The 20,435-nt window shown below is 41.9% G+C and overlaps 2 protein-coding genes across 11 annotated transcripts in view; both read right to left on the minus strand.

Annotated features, from left to right (window-relative positions):
* The window catches only part of LOC110987750 (uncharacterized), a 523,067-nt gene that overhangs the window by 339,496 nt on the left and 163,136 nt on the right, over positions 1-20,435 (minus strand). The window lies entirely within an intron of this gene.
* On the minus strand, positions 10,117-19,451 carry LOC110988821 (uncharacterized). 3 transcript variants are annotated; one of them, XM_087138416.1, is made up of 5 exons: positions 17,774-19,451; positions 16,519-16,757; positions 15,918-15,997; positions 12,293-12,716; positions 10,117-11,875 (listed from the first exon to the last, which is right to left on the minus strand). In XM_087138416.1, exons 4-5 carry the CDS (start codon positions 12,691-12,693, stop codon positions 11,485-11,487), a joined length of 792 nt encoding a protein of 263 aa, XP_086994542.1. In that variant the 5' UTR covers positions 12,694-12,716; positions 15,918-15,997; positions 16,519-16,757; positions 17,774-19,451; the 3' UTR covers positions 10,117-11,484. The 3 variants fall into 3 exon arrangements, with proteins under 3 accessions (XP_086994542.1, XP_086994543.1, XP_022108390.2); XM_087138417.1 differs by lacking the exon at positions 15,918-15,997 and having other exon boundaries at positions 16,519-16,749; positions 17,774-19,449; XM_022252698.2 differs by lacking the exon at positions 15,918-15,997 and having other exon boundaries at positions 17,774-19,449.

The following is a 20,435-nucleotide window of genomic DNA, read 5'->3' on the forward strand; positions in this document are numbered from 1 at the left end:
GGTGGGGCTTGGGAGCGGAGGCGGCGGATTTTTGGGGCTTGAAAGCGGTGGGTTCCTCGGGCTCAGGATCGGTGGTGGTGGGGTCATGGGGCCGCGGAGTGGAAGTGGGACCGGTGGGTTCCTCGGGCTCAGGAGCTGCGGGTTGCTGGGGTTCAGGATCGGTGACCGTGGGTTCATCGGTCATGGGAACGGTGGGCTCCTTGGGCTCAAGAACGATGGCGGGGCCAACTGCAACTTTTTTTATCATTGCCAGCGGCAAGTCGTCATCATCGGAATCCTCCGAAAGTTTTCTCTCTGTAAAAAGGAAATCAACTTGAATTTAGCTTTTAATAACTCATTTTCAAATTGCATCCTGAAGGATGCACGGTGGTGAAAGGATGTATGCCACTCTTTAATCTCAAGTGTCAAAACCAATCTGAACGTCGTATATACTTGCACATACGTATTATTAGTGTACATGGATTTAAAAACTCGAGCTGTAAAATGTTCATGTTATGACAATAATGAATCTGATAATGCAAGTTCACATTTCTAGGTTACCATTGATAGAAATCTCTGAAAGTCATATGAGAGGACTGATATAGGATCAAAATTGAGTGTACGGTAACAGTTAGCCTTCACAAGTGTGAACAAAGCGACAGGAAGTTTAATATTCAATCATTTTATGCAAAAAAAAACATATTTATTTATTAGACCTCTATAAACCAAATTTGATATCTCTCATTTATCTATAAAATGATACATAAATTCAATTAGAATTTGGAAATTCGAGAGACAAGGGCAGGTCCATTCGTGCGGCTACCCGCCACCACCTTGTTTACCATCTCCTACCTGAACTAACAGTGAATCTGAACACATCAAAACTGCTGTCTGACTTACTTTTGTCGCCGAGTCGTACAATTTCTGCTCTGTGGTGACTGGATTTGTAGCTCACTCGAACCTCCATGCCGATTTCTAGGGGATCGCAAGATTTCACCCTGCTCCGAACCACATCTTCTTCGATGCCATGCCATTTTTCATTGAGCCATCTAATTGTTAGTTTTGCAGACATTTTTCCTCGGGCAACTGTCTTTCTAAACGACAGAGGCTGCAGTTTTAAAAGGATGCCCACGAAATGATGCTTTTGCTCCAGTGAGCTGCATGGCTTTGAAACGGGCGCCAAAGAGCAAAGATGCTCAAGCTGATTGGTTCGTAGTTCGGTTCTTTTGTGTGGTGCTTTACACGCGAACGACACAAGGCGTTACCGCAATAATCTATCCCAGTGTAAGATCCAACTGTCCATGGGGGTTTGCTGGGAGGATTACCCCCAGTCGGTACCAACTCACAATACATCAGTCCGACCCTTTATGAAACTAAATCACAGAGCTCTTCCGCCTCAATTCTACCCACCCATCGAAAGGCGTTACCTCCACAATCCCCCTTTTATAAACTGAGTTCCAAGGTGTAACCGCGAAATTCATGCTCTCCAACAATTAAAACCAAGCTTTTGTTGAGATCGTTTGATGGCCCAGCGAAGGATGAACAGGGCGGGTTTGAAGATAGCACCCGTCCCTTAATAGGCTGGGGGAAAGAAAACCAACCCTGTCTTCTTTCACTTTAGTTTGAAGAATCGTATGTATTTCGTCCGGAATGAGTTCACCACTTCGAGAAATTATAGCAAATCGCCCAAATGTCGATATCAGCTGTCTTACAGCTAGTCCAAAACGCAAACGTACAAAGCCTAAACCTAAGGAAGGGAGGAGGAAGGGTCGTCCTGCTGTGGCCGAGCTTTATTCCCGTATCGTTGACGCTGCTAGAACCTTTGTTGAAGGCAATGGATATCAAGCACATCGTCGGCGACGAGAGGACACTGGTACCTGCGGGTCAACCCTCCAGCAAGTTAAACAACATCTCTTGGAAACCTTTCCAGACCTAAAGGAAAACCGACCAAACATAGGTATTTGCTTTATATTCAATTTCTACTTTAATATTCGTTTTTGAAACTCATGTTTTAATGTAAAACTAAACAATAATATTCTTTCTGTCGTTTGCAACTTGCTCTACTGGTACAACAAAGGGTGATTCCATCCGGGGGCAAAAGACACAAAACTGCAATCCTTCTTCCCTGTTTAAATTGTTTAAACAATTTAAATTTGCAGGTGTTCGTACGATTGCGAGATGGATGAAGCCACCTAACAAAGGACTCAGGTCTTCCAAGTACTACCAGGGTTACATCGACGCCAAGGTGCCAGCAAAGGAGAACTCCATCCGTAAGCAGAACGAGAATAGTCATTTTTATGCTGCACGAGTACGGTACGCACTAGAGTTGGCATCCAAGTTTCAGGAAGTGGCAATAGTCTACTCAGTGGACAACAAAAATAAAATCCTCCTAGGAAGCCAGGTGGCAGCCGTGGATTGTCGCATCCAAATCAACCGGTTTTTCCCCACTGACGACAGCCCAAACCTCCCGGATCATGACTTCCCCACCCCAGGCTACTACATTGTCCCCTGTGGCTACCTTCAAATGGTTCCCCCAACCTCAACGACACTGACCAAAGATGATCTCGGGTGGGACCAGTTTCAGTAAGTCAAAGTAGTTTTAATGTGTCCATTTTTTTTTAATGATTGGGACAAAGTACATGTATCGCCGAACAGGGAAAATTCTTTCCATACATCAGGAGCCTCCTAAAAGTGAACGACTGTTCAACTTTGAACATGATCTTTGGCTGTTACACGGTTACCACGGTTACGTACATGTACATGTATGTACTGAAGCAGGCTAATGACAGTGTGGTTAAACTCAACTATACATGAACACAACTCTAAAGAAGGTCTTCGAAAACAAGACAATCGATGTTGCAAGAAGTTTCTGCAAGTTAATTCAGTTAAATAGCCGGGCAACTGAAACAATCCTTTTCAGCTGATCGTTTTATGAACATGCATCACATTTTTTCCTGTAGGCCTGAACCACCTTGCTGATACAATTCTTTCAGTGCTAATTCGGTAATCCTCTTTTGCAAGAATGATTTTCTATTCAATTTCAGCCTGACATAATATATTTTAACATTTTTTCCATTCTTTTCCTGTTCCCTGTTATTTTTTTCCAGAACCCCCCAAGGGTCAAAGGTGACTGTTGTCATCCGGAGTCCAAAGAACGCACGTCATGTTTCAACACACATGAACGACATGGTCAATCATCTGAAGATAGCAGAGGAGGTGGCAAAAGGCCGTTCACTCCTTTTAATGATTGCTGACGGTGGACCAGATTTCAACGTTAACCATGTGGTGAACGAAATCTATTACGGCCACCTCTTCAAGCATTGCAAGTTGGACGCCCTTGTCGTCACGTCCTATTGTCCCGGCCATTCAGCCATGAACCCCGTGGAGCGGCTGTGGGCACCGTGCACCCGTGCGTTGACATCCACGATCATACCAGCAGCACTCCCTGGGGAAATACCGCCCAGCAAACAAACCGAGCTCACCGCAGAGGAACGCCAACTGAAAGATCGGGAGGTCTTTGACAAAGCCATGGCCACAGTGCAGCAGTACTGGAGAGGACTGCAGTATGCTGGGCACCCTGTCACAACAATCAGCACGCCCAGTGGATCTCCGGACACTCCTTTCAGTGACTTTGAGCGCGTACACACTGCAGTAACATCATCGGCAACTCGGCTGTGGGAGGATAGAGCAGTGTATGACGAATATCAGTTCGTCATGAGACACATGGATCGGCGCATTGGCATGGTAATTTTTGCTAAATGCACCGATCCAGGGTGTCAGCACTGCTCTTCCAACCCACCGATTGCAAATGATATGTTACAGTGTGTGCGCACTTTTCCAACACCGGTCCCCTCTGAAGAGCACCCTGGTCACTTTTTGACATTTTTAGAAGCCCTTCGCCACCCAAGTCACTCCATGTCAACACATGCCCTTGTACTTGGTAGGTGCAACAAGTCCCGGTGCAAGTATGTGTTCACCAGTAAGACAGATGTAGACGACCACAGAAGAAAAGTGCACCATGGCACCCAATAAATACAGATCTAGCTGGCTGTCAGTATAGAAAATTTATAATTAAAGTAAACATTAATTTCACTGTGCCATGCAAACACTGTACTTTAGACTATAAAACCGGAAATCTAGGCTCCATGCATTAATATAAAGATTATGAACAACACGTAACAGTTTCAGACGGTATGCCTTTTGTATAAATTAATACTTTGATTTCAATTTGTATAAACTACTTTTTATTTTTTCACTGAAGTAGTAAATAAATGAATCTGCGGACAAGAGAGACAAATATATTCAAAATATCAAACGTAAGCGATTTCTCATCCTCAAAAAGAAATCGTTATCAAGGACATAATTATAGTTTGGAAAAACTAATGTTGAATTTAAATATAAAATGTGCCTTTTTAATTTTTTAAATTTTTAATAAAGCATTGTTTTGGAGTTACACCTGCATTAAAAACTCATTTGTTAGGCTGAAACAGAGCCGACATGGGGTTGCTTTTATTGTTTGTGTTGGCAAACGTTTAAACGGCAAATTGAAATATTACTAAGCGTTTAGCAAATTCAATGTAAAATTCGACCTTTAATTCCTAAATGTACGTGTACATGGAAATGGAAGTAATTGTTTGAGTTTTCACAAAGTTTATTTAACACCGTCTGGGTGAATTTTTATTTTCAAATGATGCTGCAGAAGTATCTTTACATTTCCTAACACTTCAGCAGCCAGTTAAATCATAGAACTCTTGACAACTCAAATTCTGCTTACGCCAATACATAGAAAATACGTGGGAAGAAATGATTATTTTCAAGTGGCTCCGCAAGTCCCGATGAAAAAAATTCGAGAATAAATCCACCCCAGCTCTGTCGAAAAAGAAATCTCCCCGGGATTGATAGACAGCTCTATTGTTCCGTCAGACACAATGTATATTTTTAAGAATTTGGGTCTGGGTCACCTGTATTTGAAGACACCGCTTTCGCCCCAAGACTTGCTGGGCACATTTTTTTTATCATAAGTCCTAGGCCAATTAACAAGTTGATTCTTTGCAAGCAAAGCAGCCATTGGTAGGATTGTTATACTTGTGCAATCCCAGAGTTATGCCACTGTTGCCAAGAAACAGTATTGCCATGGAAAATCCTGGGCCTTCTGCCAGGGCACGCTGTCTTGTACGCTGCATGGCCGCTAGCCAGGCTTTTGTTTTTTAGCGCTGAGCCCATAACTGCCTTTAGTTGTACAGCCCTGGATAAATTGAATAATGTTCCTTCACCTCCTTTTCTTGACATTTATTGAAACTAACATACAAGTACACATTTTCCAGGCCTCGAAATTTATAAACAACCTCTTCCACAAAAATCTCATCTTTTCTGAAGAAAGAAAAGACGTTACCACTAAAAAGAATAAATTAGTCTCATTGTCTCCCGCGGAACACATTACATTATCTCAGCCGTCTATCTTCAGAAACTGTTGAGGATTTTTTTGTTAAAAAACACTGTTTATGCTGTCTGATAGAGGCACTGAAAAAAGAATTCCATCGGCCAGGCAATAACCCTACCCAATTCTAATCTGACGTCAGAAGTGTTAACTTCAACAAGTGTTAACTTGTTAACTAAAAGTTGGCTAGGCAGGCCTCATGCCGAATAAAATAATGGGCGATCGCAATCCCTCCAGCTAAGACCCAGCGGGTGTTTGTATTCCATAACTATATACAGTGTGTATCTTTTTGTTAATAAGAGGCCCTGATCATTTTGCGCTTAACCGACAGTGTTTTGCTTCTGAGAATTAAAAGGAATGTGTTACCTAGAATATTGGCCAAACCTTTCACTATCCCGCTGTTCGGTGTTTGCCAAGAATTTTATTTCACACCAATGGACAAGTGTCAGTAAGCGTATACCATTCTCCAGATACGTTTTGTGCCACTATTGCCCCCTAGATGTCTTGCTGTGTGCAGAAACCGTGACGGGCCTTTTGTTGTCAAGGAACGCAAGGGAACGGGGAGCCCATTCCCTTGCATGCCATCTGAGGTGGCTCGAACAAAAGAATGCGTTCCTGGCGTTCGCACGCGTGCAAACGGTAAACTTATTTTTGATGCCATCCCTAAGGGGGCTTTGCAGAAAGGTTGAACCGCGGTTTGACCGAAGTCACCGCGGTTTGTCCAATCCCTAGTTACAAGCCGACGACCGCGGTGTCCTGCTCACTTTAGATATCAGTGCAACTGACTAACAAAGCCCGTATTGTTATTGAAATACGTGCGGACCGCGGTGATCGTGGTCGGCTCCACAGAGGAATTAGGAACTGACTACAGCCACCGCGTTGCCATTCCAAAAGCTGTCTAGGTACTTTTCTGGAAGCCAGCATACTGACTCCAATATTTCTTGGGCATTTTTTAAGGGGGAAAAACGCGCACATTGTATGTTTCTGTTTTGCTCCTAAGAACATACTTTTACCCCAGCTGTGTTGTTTGTGTTTTGTGATGTTGGTTTGCAGTTCTGGGAAATGATCCCCGTAATGTACATGTATACGTAAAGTAGTATTTTTGGTTGAGACCCGTAAGTGATCAGAAAATACAAAATGCCAACGAAATTTTGATAACATTAACAATCTCATGTTGTGAATAAACTGAAGCTTTAAATTTCAAGTTTCCTGCAGAAAAAATGCATTTGATTGGATTATCAGCATGCACATGTACGTATCAAGCCAAACGTCCTGCTAGAATCACACGATGCAGAAAGTATTCACGCTCTAAATCTGCAAAAAAACTGAACACATTGCAACCCTGGTGAATTTCGTTGTGAGTTTCTCTTGATGTCAACTTTACTTAGAATTTGCGTTTTTGTGAAGTGAAAACCGGCATCAACATTAGCATGTTGCCAAACGTTTTTATCCCTACTGAAATAATCATTTAAAATAAATTTTTATCCCTACTGAAATAATCATTTAAAATGAAGTCGCGTTCACATAATTTCATCAGAGATTTATGAAAGGGAGTAGATCTGCGAGCGTTGTAGTCTGTACTACTGGCCAAAGGAAGTTAAGAAGCTTCTTTTTTTTTTGGCGCCATGATTACATACACATTTCAAATACTAAGGTTCCCCCATTTTCCACTAAATCCGATTGTTGTCCGTATAAATTACATATTTTTTCCAGCAGCAGATCCATAGTCAAACTTAAAAAAAAGGGGGAAAAGAAATGGCTTTCGGCATTCTGTGGAAGCAGCTTGAATCAAGAAATTTTTAGGGAATATTTCAGCTATGTTGAACCAAGGAAGAAAGTCGCATAGTTCTGCAAATCGCATTCCCGTGCCAATTATTTGCCGCCATGGAGACAAAGTTTGGAGATTCAAAGTGATGATGGGTACTCAAAACACTTTTGTGTAAAAAATGTTCCCAAAAATTAACCAATATTCACTGAACATGGTCACCTCGAAAAAAGTTTTCCAGTAGTAGTTTTGTGTCAAAATGTTCCAAAAAATACCCAACATTCTTTAAACATTGTCACCTCGAGAAAAATATTTTCCAGTAGCATTTTCCCCCAAACAATGGGGGAGATCTGCTTCTGCAATGAACTGCAAAAGGGTAGACCATAAAGAAGTTTGGGATTATACTTCTTGTTCTCTCTCCGCCTCCCTTGCAGCATAAACCCACCTTCAGCAAATACATGTAATGTCATACTCTCCCAATGCATTGCTCTGAAATATCCATTCCCCTCATGTGTCGGATTTTTGATACTCTTCGTACTAGGTATTTGGCATGGAAACACAATTCCACTCGCGAGGAAGGTGCATTAATTACAGACAGATTTATACATGCATTTATCAGTCACCGCTGAAATTACTGACTTCGTATTCCCACTGCAAAATACATCCGGCCTGGTGGACACATCGTCGTTCCTCCAAGTTGTCAAAAGTTCCGTGCTGATCAATATCCTCACGAACACGTATAATGTTTAAGTTGACGGCCATGCCAACTAATTAAGCTCTATTGTGTCAAAGGGAAAATGGCGACCATACGCTTATGATTGTTTCCGGATCGGTGTCTTTTTACAAAAGCGCCCAGTGCTTTGCAGAAGTCAATGTGACGGTCTTCTAAAGATGCGCAGCAGTAATTTATGTTGCCGCTGATCACCTGTCAAGTGTTAATCAAAGAAGTTCCAAACGGCGTATTAAAAAGCAGCAAAACAAAGTGTTCCTGGCATTCCAACTTGCGATTCTGTAGAGTACTGAAGTCAACGTAAATCACCGTCAAGCTCAAGCAATGCATAATCAAGTTACTGTTTCGTGGTTAACTCCAGCGAGATACGCTGGAGTTGTGGAAGATGTAGCAAGGGGAAGGCTGAAATGTAAGGATGCCGATATCGTGGCTGATGCAGTGGTGCCAGTCACCTATAAATCCGGCTGCTACAAAGCGAAGATTGTCAGAGTGCCTGGCGAGTTTTTTTGCATTTTCTTTATCTGTTTTTTCTATACTTCTATACTTCAAAACAGAAGATGGCTTTCTCGCAGGCATTAAGAAGCTGTAATTATGACTCGACCTCAGTTTTTATTTTTTTTCGAAATCTAGTTGCAATTCACATGGTTTTCACTTCATAACCCCAAATATGTGTATCCGAACTCGGCCAAATCTACGCAAGAACTAGAGTTTTAACCCAAGTTTTGCCTTGAAAAATCAAAGATTGGAATAGCTCCCTATATACCCTGCATTGTTTCAAATGACTGGCCTGCAAAATGTACAAATGAATTATCAAATCATTCGATTGGAAGTAGTTGATGGTTAACAGTATAGCTCCACACGCAAAATTTACCGCCAAAGATATTTTATGTTTCCAGATGGATGCTTTGCCTTGTAATCTATATGGTTGAACTGTTAGGCATATCAAATTTAAATACTGGGTTATGGACTAAATATTGTTCCCCAAGTTACGGGTACTTTAACGAAAGTGTCGATGGACAAAAAGTCCCCTTTTTGTTTTTGATGGTACCATGTTATTTTCATACTTTAAAGGTATATTTTCAAATTTGGTCACTGCTTTGTTTCAGGTTCTTCTACCAACCAGCACACTGACTCTGATGATGAACCGCTCGTCTCACTTGTAAAGCCAGGGGGACAAGCGCAAGGTGGAACTCAGCGATTTGTCAGCAGACAGTGGACCTGAAAGTGCCAAGCATCGACCACCATCATCTCCACCTCCTACAATGCCTCCACCTGCCCCGTCACCTCCACGTGCCCCATCGCCTCCATCCGTCACGCTGCTTCCAACTACAACATTGCCTCCACCCGCATCGCCTCCACCTGCCTTGTCACTTCCACCTGCCCCGTCACCTCCACGTGCCCTGGTGCCTCCATCTGCCATGTCACCTTCATCAGCCATGTTGCCTCCACCTGTGTCGCCTCCACCTGTCCAGTCGCCTCCACCAGCCCCCCTCATCTTTGCCTACCATGTCATCTTCACCTCCCCCATCACCACCATCTACTACATCACCTCCGCCTCCCTCCCCGAAGCCGGCTGGAGCAGATACATCACTAACAAGTGACTTTCTCAACAGCTTGTTTGCACCGACTGATGAGCTACAGGAGATAAAAGCAAACCAGAAAATGCTCCTAATGGGGTTCAGTCGGTCAAATCCAATTTGGCAAAACTCTCCCAAGAGTTCTCCTCATTTAGTGAGTTATTCAAGGACAATATTTCGGCCCTAACAACTGCACTTCTTGCGAACAATTCAGTTCCTAATCCTGTTCCACGCAGAGAAAGCCGCCGGCATCCATCCTACATCTCACCTGACTCCAACAGCAGTATCGTGACCATCGGTGATCCGGATATAGCAACCCTTGCCATCGAAAAGCGGGTCTATGAAGACGTATTCTTCAAGAGCACCAGTGGTAGTGCGCTCCTGCTAAAGCTGCTACCAATCTTCTATTCCAGGGAGGAACTGTTACAGCATTCATATAGTGGTGGTGTCGCTCCAAGTAAATCGGGACCTGTTGTTAAACTAGCCCTTAGCAGAGAGGATAAATTTAAGGCCCTGTTGTGTCAAGTAGAAAAGGAGTACCCTGGATGTTCATCTGGAGCTTAGAGACAGTGTGAATGCTAAATGTCGTAAACTCTAAATATATTCAACATCGGACAGGGGAGAAACCTTTGATATTGAAATCAACTTTTGTATGGTAGGAAATGATTTAATCACATTCTGAGCTAAGTGAATAAATGTTACAGTATATCACATATTCACACATTTTCATTATGTACATGTAAATGGGCTGGAATGATCGGCAAATATTCCTTGATGGCAATCCCTTCACTGTGTTTCAAATCAGTTTGGCATAATTATGTTACTGTAATAACTTAATGTCTTCACGGTCTTTATGAATTTACTAATAGTGTGGGCTGAGTTCAATGCCAGAGTTTGACAATTTTACACATTATTTGCATTTGAAATTTGTAAATGGACTGAAAATATCATGATCAGAAAGTACAAGGTTACAGTAATCCCCTTAATGTGTTTTATATCAGCTTTGCACATGAAACTGCAACATATTAATATCTTTACAGTCTTCAAAAACTAACAACTAGTGTGGGCAGAGTTCAACATCATTATTTCAATGCATTCAATAAGTACCTTTTTCAAAGAAGGGAAATTCTTCTACATGCTCATAACGATGTTGTATTTACCAAAATATTTAATAACTGAATAATAAAAAGTTTTAATAAAAGTCTGGTATGCTTTCTGTAATTTATGCATTTTGACTTGTTGACAATTTTTAAAAACAGATTTTGGCAATGCTTTTAGCATAGAGAAATCGAATAAGCAAGAAATATAAGGAACTAGTCCTGGGGTTGCCAACATGTACATTACAAAATATTACCTCCAATTTGGCCATGTGATCATCCATCCCTTCAATACTCCTGACTTTCCCCCTTCTTTGGATTGCTCACCTTTCATTTTCTATCTCACACTGACACACTCCTTTCCCAGAAGAAGTTAGAAGTTACTATTCCCCATTATGATGAAATAATCGATGTGTTTTTTGGTCTGTCTTAGAAGTGAACATACACTTGCAGTACTGACATCTCCCTAGCTGCTTACTGGAGATGTAGGGCATGTCTTCATCTGGTGCACCGGTATTATTACATTCGAGTACCTCCAGGAATGAAGCAAAGTGTCCGGAATGGGTGCTTGAAGGGATGGTAGAAGGGAACTTCCTGTGAAGTTTGACAGCCTCTTCATTGATGATTGAATGTCTCACACAATAGCTACACTGATCTGGTGGGAGGCATTTCACAAAAATTACCATACCAACCCGCCGATCTACATGACGTTTGAAGAAACGGACTTCTTCACACATATCCTCTTCTTGCTGGAGATTCCTATAGGACCCTGTCAGTACTTTATGGGAGTGTTCATAATCAGCTGTGGTGTATGGATGATCCTCATCATCCGACTTCTTATGGCCAACATCAATCTTTAGCCCGTCGTAGTAGAGCTTGCTCCAGTATCTGTCTAACTTTTAAAGGGCTGAATCGAAGGCCTCCCTTTCCTTCTCTCGTCTGATGTTTCCATCTGGCTCTTTGGCTGGATTGGACTTACCAGGGAGGTGGTCCAAAAGATAAATAGAAACAGATGCCCTTGTCAGTACGGACCAAACGTGCTCAATGGGGTTACGGGCTGAAAACCCTGGGCAATGGGTAGTGGCCAGCAGAACATCAAGGTGAAGATCGCGGAATAGTTCGTTCATCAAATGATTGACATTGAAGTCTGACCCCCTGTCGGCCAAGATGGTTATGCAAGTCTTCTTGCTTTCCTGGATTAGGGGGAACGAGTCGCTTGCATGGCTCGCAATACTGGTCTTGGAGTGTGGTCCTAGGTTTATCACCTTGATCCCACTCTGAGTAGGCAGGCTGAGAAAAAAAGAAACAAAATTCAGGATTACACATGCACTTTCTTTAATCATAAATTGAAAACAGGGTTGTTTGTTTTTGAGAACCAGTTCAAACCTGAAAATATTTCTCCACTCATTATTATGACAATTCCCTTCAGTCACCTGCTTTCATAATCAGGTTACTTCAGCCTTAAGACATCACTATTAAGATATTATTTTGCAGAACAAAGAGCCATGTTAATAGCCCCCCCCACACTACACTTTGGAATTTACTGTCTGCTTATTTCCTTCCAGCCTGTGACTCGGTTGATAAGTTAAAGAAGATTGTGAACATGTGTCATTTGTCTTGCTTATAACCCTTAACCTTGAGTGGCTTTTAGCTTTGTTATGGGCGACTCAAATTAGAACTGTTCTAAACAAGATTTTAAAAAGTTACCTGTAAGCTTTTTGGCCATTTTTGTCATGGGTCATCTGAGGAGGGTCTGGGGGAGACATCATGAGATATCCAGCTGGCGTAATTAGATATCCAGGGTTCGGAAAGTCATGATCCCAGTAATTGGGTGTGTCATTGGAGGGAAAGATATGTGTTATGGTACATCTCCTGTCTACTGCTGTTGTGGCTGAACTAATGCGTAATTTGTTCTTGTTGTCAACAGAAATCATCAGCAATGATGGCGATGTTCTGCTACATGCCTCCAGGGCATATTTCACTCGGGCTGAGTAATAATGTTCATTATCGTTAGGATTTCGCCTGGAGTTGATCTTGGCTGGGACCTTAGCATCAATAACTCCTTTGTATTTTTTTGCAGAAGTCCTCAGCTTGTTTGGAGCTGTCATCCATCTGCGGATGGTGGATAAGGCTGCAAAAAAATCACAATGAAACCAATTATCCTAAACAAATGTTCAACAAATTAAAGGGTGGGTGCAATGCAGTTTTTATTCCCTTAAATCATGCCAAACAACTTATTTCTCATGTCACTATCCATTAAATTCAAATCCGTAAAAGCTATGGGCTGTAATTGCAAGTTTTGTTTTATGCTAATGAGAATTTCCACATTCATGAGTAAAGCTATGATATCATGCCAGTAACAGCAGTATTTCTACACCTGAAGTGAAATGTTAACCACTTCCAGCCGGGGGCTCCGGTAACGGAGCCATAGGCCTTATATTCGTGGCCGGGGACTCCGAAATCAGAACTTTACTATAAAAAAAAAAGTTGCTGGGCGTTTCTTAAAAAGTTTGGACTGTCAGTTAAAAAGTTTAAGCCATCATTGGCCATAAATAAATTGGTCCAAGGCAATAATGCGTTGCTGGGGCCGGTGAATTGTGACTTTATTTTATAGCCGGGATGACCGAACTTATAAAAGCCTGGAATAAAAGTACGAGCTCCTGAGAGCTGCCGGGCACTGCCAATCAATCCCTGCATTCTTTCAGCGCAGAGCGCTGCAATTAGTGGAAGTAAACTGTGTATTGTTTGTGCAGAGCGCATTTGTTCACGCTGCTGGGCGCTCACTGGGGATTATCACTGCACTGCACTGAAGACACAGCGCGGGCTGTGTGGGCTCATTATGCACCTGCGCCCCATGAGTGACCCGGCCCGGGCGCTGCTGGCCCTTGCCACGTTGACTGACAGGGCACGGCCCTTGCTGCTTGAGAATAAAAACGACGTACAGTGGCTACATGTGTTCATATTGGGTATCGTGTTATTCAGAGCACAGACAACATGGCTGAAGTTATGTCCAGAGAACGCAAGAGAACTGAAGGCCTTTCTGGGCCTTTGCATAATGACAGGAATTGCTAAGCACCCCATCCTTCTTAGCTTCTGGTCCACCGACCCACTACTGAAGATGAGCCTATTCCCGTCCGTCATGCCCCGAGATCACTTCCTTGCCATCCTGCAGTCCTTACACTTCAACGATAACACCGCCATGCCAGATGACTGCACCGACCGCCTCTTCAAAGTGCGCCAAGTCGTCGACCATCTTGCTCAGAAGTTTGCCACTGTCTACGTTCCTCAACGGGACATTTTCGTCGATGACTCTCTGCTGAAGTTTTACGGGCCTCTCTGCTTCGCTACCTACAACCCCAGAAAGAGGGCCCCCTTCGGCATCAAGATGTGCAAGTTGTGCCAGAGCACCGAGAGTGCCACCGGGTACTGCTACAACTTCAAAATCTACACCAGCCAAAGTAAAGGAGACCTCCCAGCAACTACACAAGTGGTGATGGACCTGGTGAACGACCTAAGTGGTAAGGGCTACAACCTTGCCCTCGACCGGGCCTTCAGCAGTCCCGATTTGTTTCGATGACTTCACAACCAGAAGTTCAACGTCGTCGGCATTGTCATGGCGAAAAGAAAAGGGATGCCGAAAGACCTGCAGTCCGTCAAGCTGAAGCGGGGCAAAACTGCGTTCTGGTCGGCCGACCTGGGTGTCAGCGGTTCTCTCCTGGCCATGGTGTGGCGAGATAAGCGCAACATCCGTATGCTCTCCACCATGCATACGGCAGACATCCGTGGCACCGGCAAGCAAGACAGGACAGGGCAGGAAAAGCAGAAACCGACCTGTGTCATCGAGTACAACGCCCTGATGGGGGGCGTTGACAAGAGCGACCAACTAGCAGCAAATCATCGAGCAACTCATAAGTCCCTCAAGTGGTACAAGAAGCTCTTCTTCTACCTGCTCGACTTGACGCTGGTGAACAGCTACCCCATGTACCTGGCTGTTGGTCACCGCCTCTCCTTCCTCGACTACTGCTTGAGTCTTGTCCGAGATGAGAATGTTGTATTTCCATCTTTTCAAAAAGTGGCACATTTCCTTGTAATGGTTTTACTAGGTGGTCATGTTTTCAACCTTTGAAAAAAAATGACGAAAAAGGCAAAATTTCTGGAAAGTACTGCTTTGAGGATGTTGAATTTTCATCTCTTGAAAAAGTGGTACACCCTTGTAAAGGTTTTACTAGGTCATGTTTTCAACCTTTGAAAAAAATGACAAAAAATACAAAGTTTCTGGAAAGTACTGCTTTGAGGATGTTCAATTTTCATCTCTTGAAAAAGTGGCACATTTCCTTGTAATGGTTTTACTAAATGGTCATGTTTTCAACCTTTGAAAAAATTGAAAAAAAAGACAAAGTTTCTGGAAAGTACTGCTTTGAGGATGTTGTATTTTCATCTCTTGAAAAAGTGGCACATTTCCTTGTAATGGTTTTACTAGGTCATGTTTTCAACCTTTGAAAAAAATGACGAAAAAATACAAAGTTTCTGGAAAGTACTACTTTGAGGATGTTCAATTTTCATCTCTTGAAAAAGTGGCACATTTCCTTGTAATGGTTTTACTAGGTCATGTTTTCAACCTTTGAAAAAAATGACAAAATAGACAAAGTTTCTGGAAAGTACTGCTTTGAGGATGTTGTATTTTCATCTCTTGAAAAAGTGGCACATTTCCTTGTAATGGTTTTACTAATTGGTCATGTTTTCAACCTTTGAAAAAAATGACAAAATAGACAAAGTTTCTGGAAAGTACTGCTTTGAGGTTGTTGTATTTTCATCCTTTTCATTCCTTGCCTTTTTATGAGTTTTGCTTTTTATTTGATTAGAAAAAGTGGAAATTTATTTTACCACTTTGATGAGTTCAACTATTTCAATGAGAAATGAAAAGAAAACACAAGAGAAATGACAAGAAGAAAATAAGAGAAAAAGAAGTTCTCTCCAAATATTTGTCTGTGTGTGTATTTCTATGTGTACTTTATTTTATTGGTTTATTGTTGGAAAAATAAAGTTTGGGAAGGGAAATATCTTACTCTATGGGAGGGAAAATGAACAAGTTGGGAGATAAAATATGAGAGTGGTTTGGGGGAGATATATGTTTGGTAGATGGGAAAATATATAACAGAAAAAAAAACCAATAGCTTCAAAAAATAGTGAAAGTTACATGCAGCAGCGCCGCGAAAAAGCCACATTTTAGACCTTATTTTTTACAGCATGATTCAATTGTCCGTCATTGCCCGCACTCATTGAACGGTTGACAAAGCCCAGTGCACATGGGCACAGCTTCCCATTCACTCACCGCATATTACACGCTGAGGTCTTGACCATCAATCGCTCTGCACAGCAACACGGCAGCATAGCAACACACTGGGCCAAGGCCTGAAACAAACAAGCCCTTATGTAACACACACAATGGGGGCTTTGTACAGAGCGGGCGACGTGGCCGCAAAACCGAAGGGTCAATGGAAGTTGCTTGTGAGGGCTAGACTTGCAACGGGACACTCATTATATGGGGTTTAGGCGTTCAGAAAGAAAGATATGAATTTTTGAAGATTTTTGAAAAACGAAAATATTAAAAAACCGCCCGGCAGCATATGTAACGGTTAAAAAAAAGCACCCGGCAGCAAGTGGTTAAAATAATTTTCTGGATTTTTCCTGATTACATTTTCCTGCATGAGTTGATTTGATTTGCTTAGTACCTGTTCTGCAATGATTACATGGATATTGTGGGGTCTCTCCGTTACCCCCCCCCCATGTGAAATCATTCACTATTTTTGTAAATAATTAAATTTTTCATTTTTAAAGTTTTTATAATATTAGGTGCAAAAATATTGCATATTTCATGTGTAATGGAGAGACCAAACTGTCAGAATTACCCATTTGGAGAAAAAATTACTTACATTAATCTCCTTTGTAATCTTTTAGGCCAGGAACCACTTGGAAAAGGTGATCACGTATGCTGTTTAGTGTTGTTCCACACTGCCCCGCTGTCTCTTGTCGTCTGAGGTGGGCCTCAAATCCATTAGCTCCTCAATGGAAGGACGACCTCTCTTAACTTGTATTTGTCATTCTGAAACACTGACTTGCGAAGATGACTTTCTCTTAGACTGTACTGGAAGTGTAACTGTGTTCTCCAGACCTAAACAAGAAAGAGATTGGAGATTTAAGGAAATATTAACAAAACTGCCTTGTTTTTTCACCTATCACTTTATCTGTTACTCATTCAAGCTTTAAGCTCATTTTCCACAGAAAACAAAATTCTAACATAAATTATTAGTTTATCATCTGACCAAGAAAAACTGGTGTGGCCAAGCGGCTTTTTTGGGGGGGGGATGCCATAGGTAAGTACAATTAGGCATACATTAACAATACACGCAATGTACTTCTAGAAATGTAAGGTTGTCCACGTACCTCACAAGGTGTATGTAGGGTGTCTATGTACACCCTGTAACTAGTGTAAAGGTTAATGGAGAGCCTTAGTGAACATTACATTTCTGGAAATACATGTGTGGTACACGGGTAGGCCAAAGGCATGTCAACTACACATACAAAATGGGTGATTCCATAACTGTAGGGGCCGGTGAATTTTGGTGTCGGTACACTGTGACATTTGTTTCCTTGATTTTAGTGGCTAAAATTAAAGCACTTGTACCTCAATTTCTGGTAGCAAAGGAAGAGCCTGTGGGTGTTCTAAATAGTTCAAATGTTTTTAAGTTTCTAATGATTTCTGGAAATACATGTATGGTACATGTGTAGGCCTACTGCATGTCGACTACAAAATTTAATTGTTGTTTGGTCCCCAAGCGGCCAGCAAGTATGACGTGGGTGGACGTAATAAACTTACATTTATGGGGCCTTTTAGAGCATGTAGAGCCAACCTAAACATTTCTTAAAATCAGAACCACGAGTATTAACATATGACATTTAGGCCAACTGCCATGACTGTAGGCTACGTGTAGGCCAACATGTACATAGCCCCACTAAGTAAGTTGCATGTTATTTGCCTAGGCCAATATTGTTTTCACATACGAGAATTACCACTGTTTGAAAGACTTGGAAGGGCAAGGTTGAAGAAATGCATATGACTTATCACAACTGTCACAAAATATCACAACTGTCATAAAATAATAATTCTTGCATAGGCCAACCACTTACCAGATAATGGTTGCCGGTCAGGACGCATTGGACATTTTGGAGATGCATCAATCCCGCTCACAGAAACGAACGACAACTAACACTGATCCGAAGAAATGTGCATGGCCTTTATCAGTTCCCTCTGCCGAATGAATTCGGCCACGCATGGGAGCAAATTATTTGAAGAAAAATTACGTTCTAACATCTTTCATAATTCATCAGCAAACACCGTATAGCAGTGGAAATAGAGTATGAGCAACAACGTTTGCTTCGATCACTTCGACCCAACCGCGTTTGCTGCAATGCACACACTAGTACAATGTACATGTTCTACCAGGCTTTTGTGTTTACCCCAAATGTCTCCATGACAGCGTCGAAATCAGAAAGGGAGGCAACGGCCCATTCATGCAGTAGCCGTGTATACATTCAATAGCTGTGTACACATGCAATAGCCATGTACGTAAAGTGAAGGTGGGTTGAATTCGCTATACAGTATATAGAACGCGCTGCACGGGCAGTGGGTGCGAGTGAATCGGTTCAAGCAAGTGCTTCGCAATCTCTCAATCCATAAAACATTCCAAATTTCTGGGCCTAATTTTTTAGATATAAATTTACAGCCAGTGAAACAAACAAAAAAAAAAAGAGAAAAAGAGAATAAAAATATTATCAACAACCCAAACAGTACAAATGAAGAGCTATCCCACCAACTGACATGGACTTTCCTTTTCGGAATATTCCATATAGGACAGTGACAACCGACCTATTTCTTTTGTAAATACCTACTTCTTCCCCATTTTCGTAAACGAATACATGTACAAGAACACACACTGGCGGTTGACCGTAAAAACCCTTCTCTGCAACTGCCGAATTCGGTATCCTCAAATCACAGCTCGCAAAAAGTACCACTAATCAAGGATGAATGAATCATATTTCCCAATTTGTAATTCTAGCAGCTTCTTGCAAAATCCTTTGATCCCGGAACGGAGCCTCAATAGCAGACCTGATAACTGGGTCAATGTCAATCAACCTGATGAACTTGCAGCGGAGTGTCAATCACCCTCTTTAATTGGACCTTGCACGTATTTTGAGTGGAGTTGTACAACTTACGGTGGGGAAAAAAGCCGCTATGATTTTCCTGGTTGCACTATTAATTTGTGATAATTAAAAGTTATCGTATTTATTTTGTGCATTCTACTGTGCTTTTTAAGTTTTCCAGTTACTTTCTGCTGTTCTATTTAAATATTTTCCTTTAAGGTCCCCATCCTAGGTTTTCTCATAAATAACAGTTGTTTTCTTCCTCTGTGATTATTGTTTGATTTGTTGTCTGTTTAATCATAACCGTGGTTCTCTTTTTGTTTCCATGTAGTTGTTTTGATAATAAAATTAGCGGATGTTTGGGCTGCTTTCAGAACCAAATTAGAAGCATTAGGATATGCCGAACAACACAGTAAAGGACAGTCACTTGTTGACTTCAACTTTGCAAGAAACGTCCTTGCAGGTTTCACATTCAGGGATTAAATTCTTGGGCAGTGGTGGAAAATAAGGCCCTTTGTGTCCCACCACCCATGTGTGTGAAATACTTCTGATATTTGTTGTCCCAAACCAGCTTATAGAGACACTAATAAAATGACTATTATAAAAATTCAGTCACTCGATGTTTAACACGAGTGTTCGCCATTCCGTCAAAAGCCTGGGGTACCGGTAGGAAAACACTGTAAAATTATGTGTAGTTGACCAACGGGTCCGTATCATCAGCGGGCATGCTGGTTCATTTTGGCAGAGCTGCCAACCTGTACGGATTTTCGCATGGAAATTCACCAGGAATACGGCAATACGATATTTTTGTTAAAAATATGGCTTTCATTTGTTAAAATGAGCGCATTAAGTGTATGAGCTTTATATCGATAAGTCCGATGTGTGATATTACTTGGCTTGTTTGCAGTTCAGTTGCTCCCGATAAAGAAAACACAGGGCCCGGAATATGCACGCATGAAGAATTTTGCGAGAAGTACAACGATGTGATTTTATAGCGCGAAGAACTGCGTAAGGAGCGTATTGTTGAACCTAAATTCTCACTCCATTCCACAGACTTAAATTCCAGTCTGTGACGAACGGATTGTTTTGTTTGGTTGTTTTTGTTTTTTGAGTGTGTGTGTTTTTGTGTGTATTGTACGTGCACAACGCATCTATGAGCTGGCAAAATATGACCGATAAACGACTGAATGTCATGTCTATTGGATCACAGTTGTTTATTTGCGAGCGTGTGACATGGTGGTACTATGTGTATACGCTGGTTGCATGGTTTCGCCTTTTTGGATGGAGTTTCACAATGTCCATCGCCGGGCCGGGAATCCGTAAAGTAAGAAGTGCTCAATCTTTGATACCAGTGATTTACTACACCACTGTGATTACAACTTTCCGAAAGAAAATTTCATCCTCGCTTTTAATTACCATTGCTGTTGTTGCAATGCGAACAATCAGTGCGGCGCAAAAAGAGTCCTGATTTTCACATGCAGTGTTTCACTGAGAGTGCCGCATGAAAAATACAAATTTTCCATTGGAGCGCACGACATCGGCCTACCGCAAAGTCAATGGATTTGATACAAGCCGGTAGTAAAAGGCAATTATTTTACACTCGTACCACCAAGGTGGCAGAAACATTAAGCACATATGTAATACAAGT

Source organism: Acanthaster planci, linkage group LG06, assembly GCF_054643075.1.
Source record: "Acanthaster planci isolate LZ-2023a linkage group LG06, COTS_SCS, whole genome shotgun sequence".
In the NCBI taxonomy this organism is placed as follows: domain Eukaryota; kingdom Metazoa; phylum Echinodermata; class Asteroidea; order Valvatida; family Acanthasteridae; genus Acanthaster; species Acanthaster planci.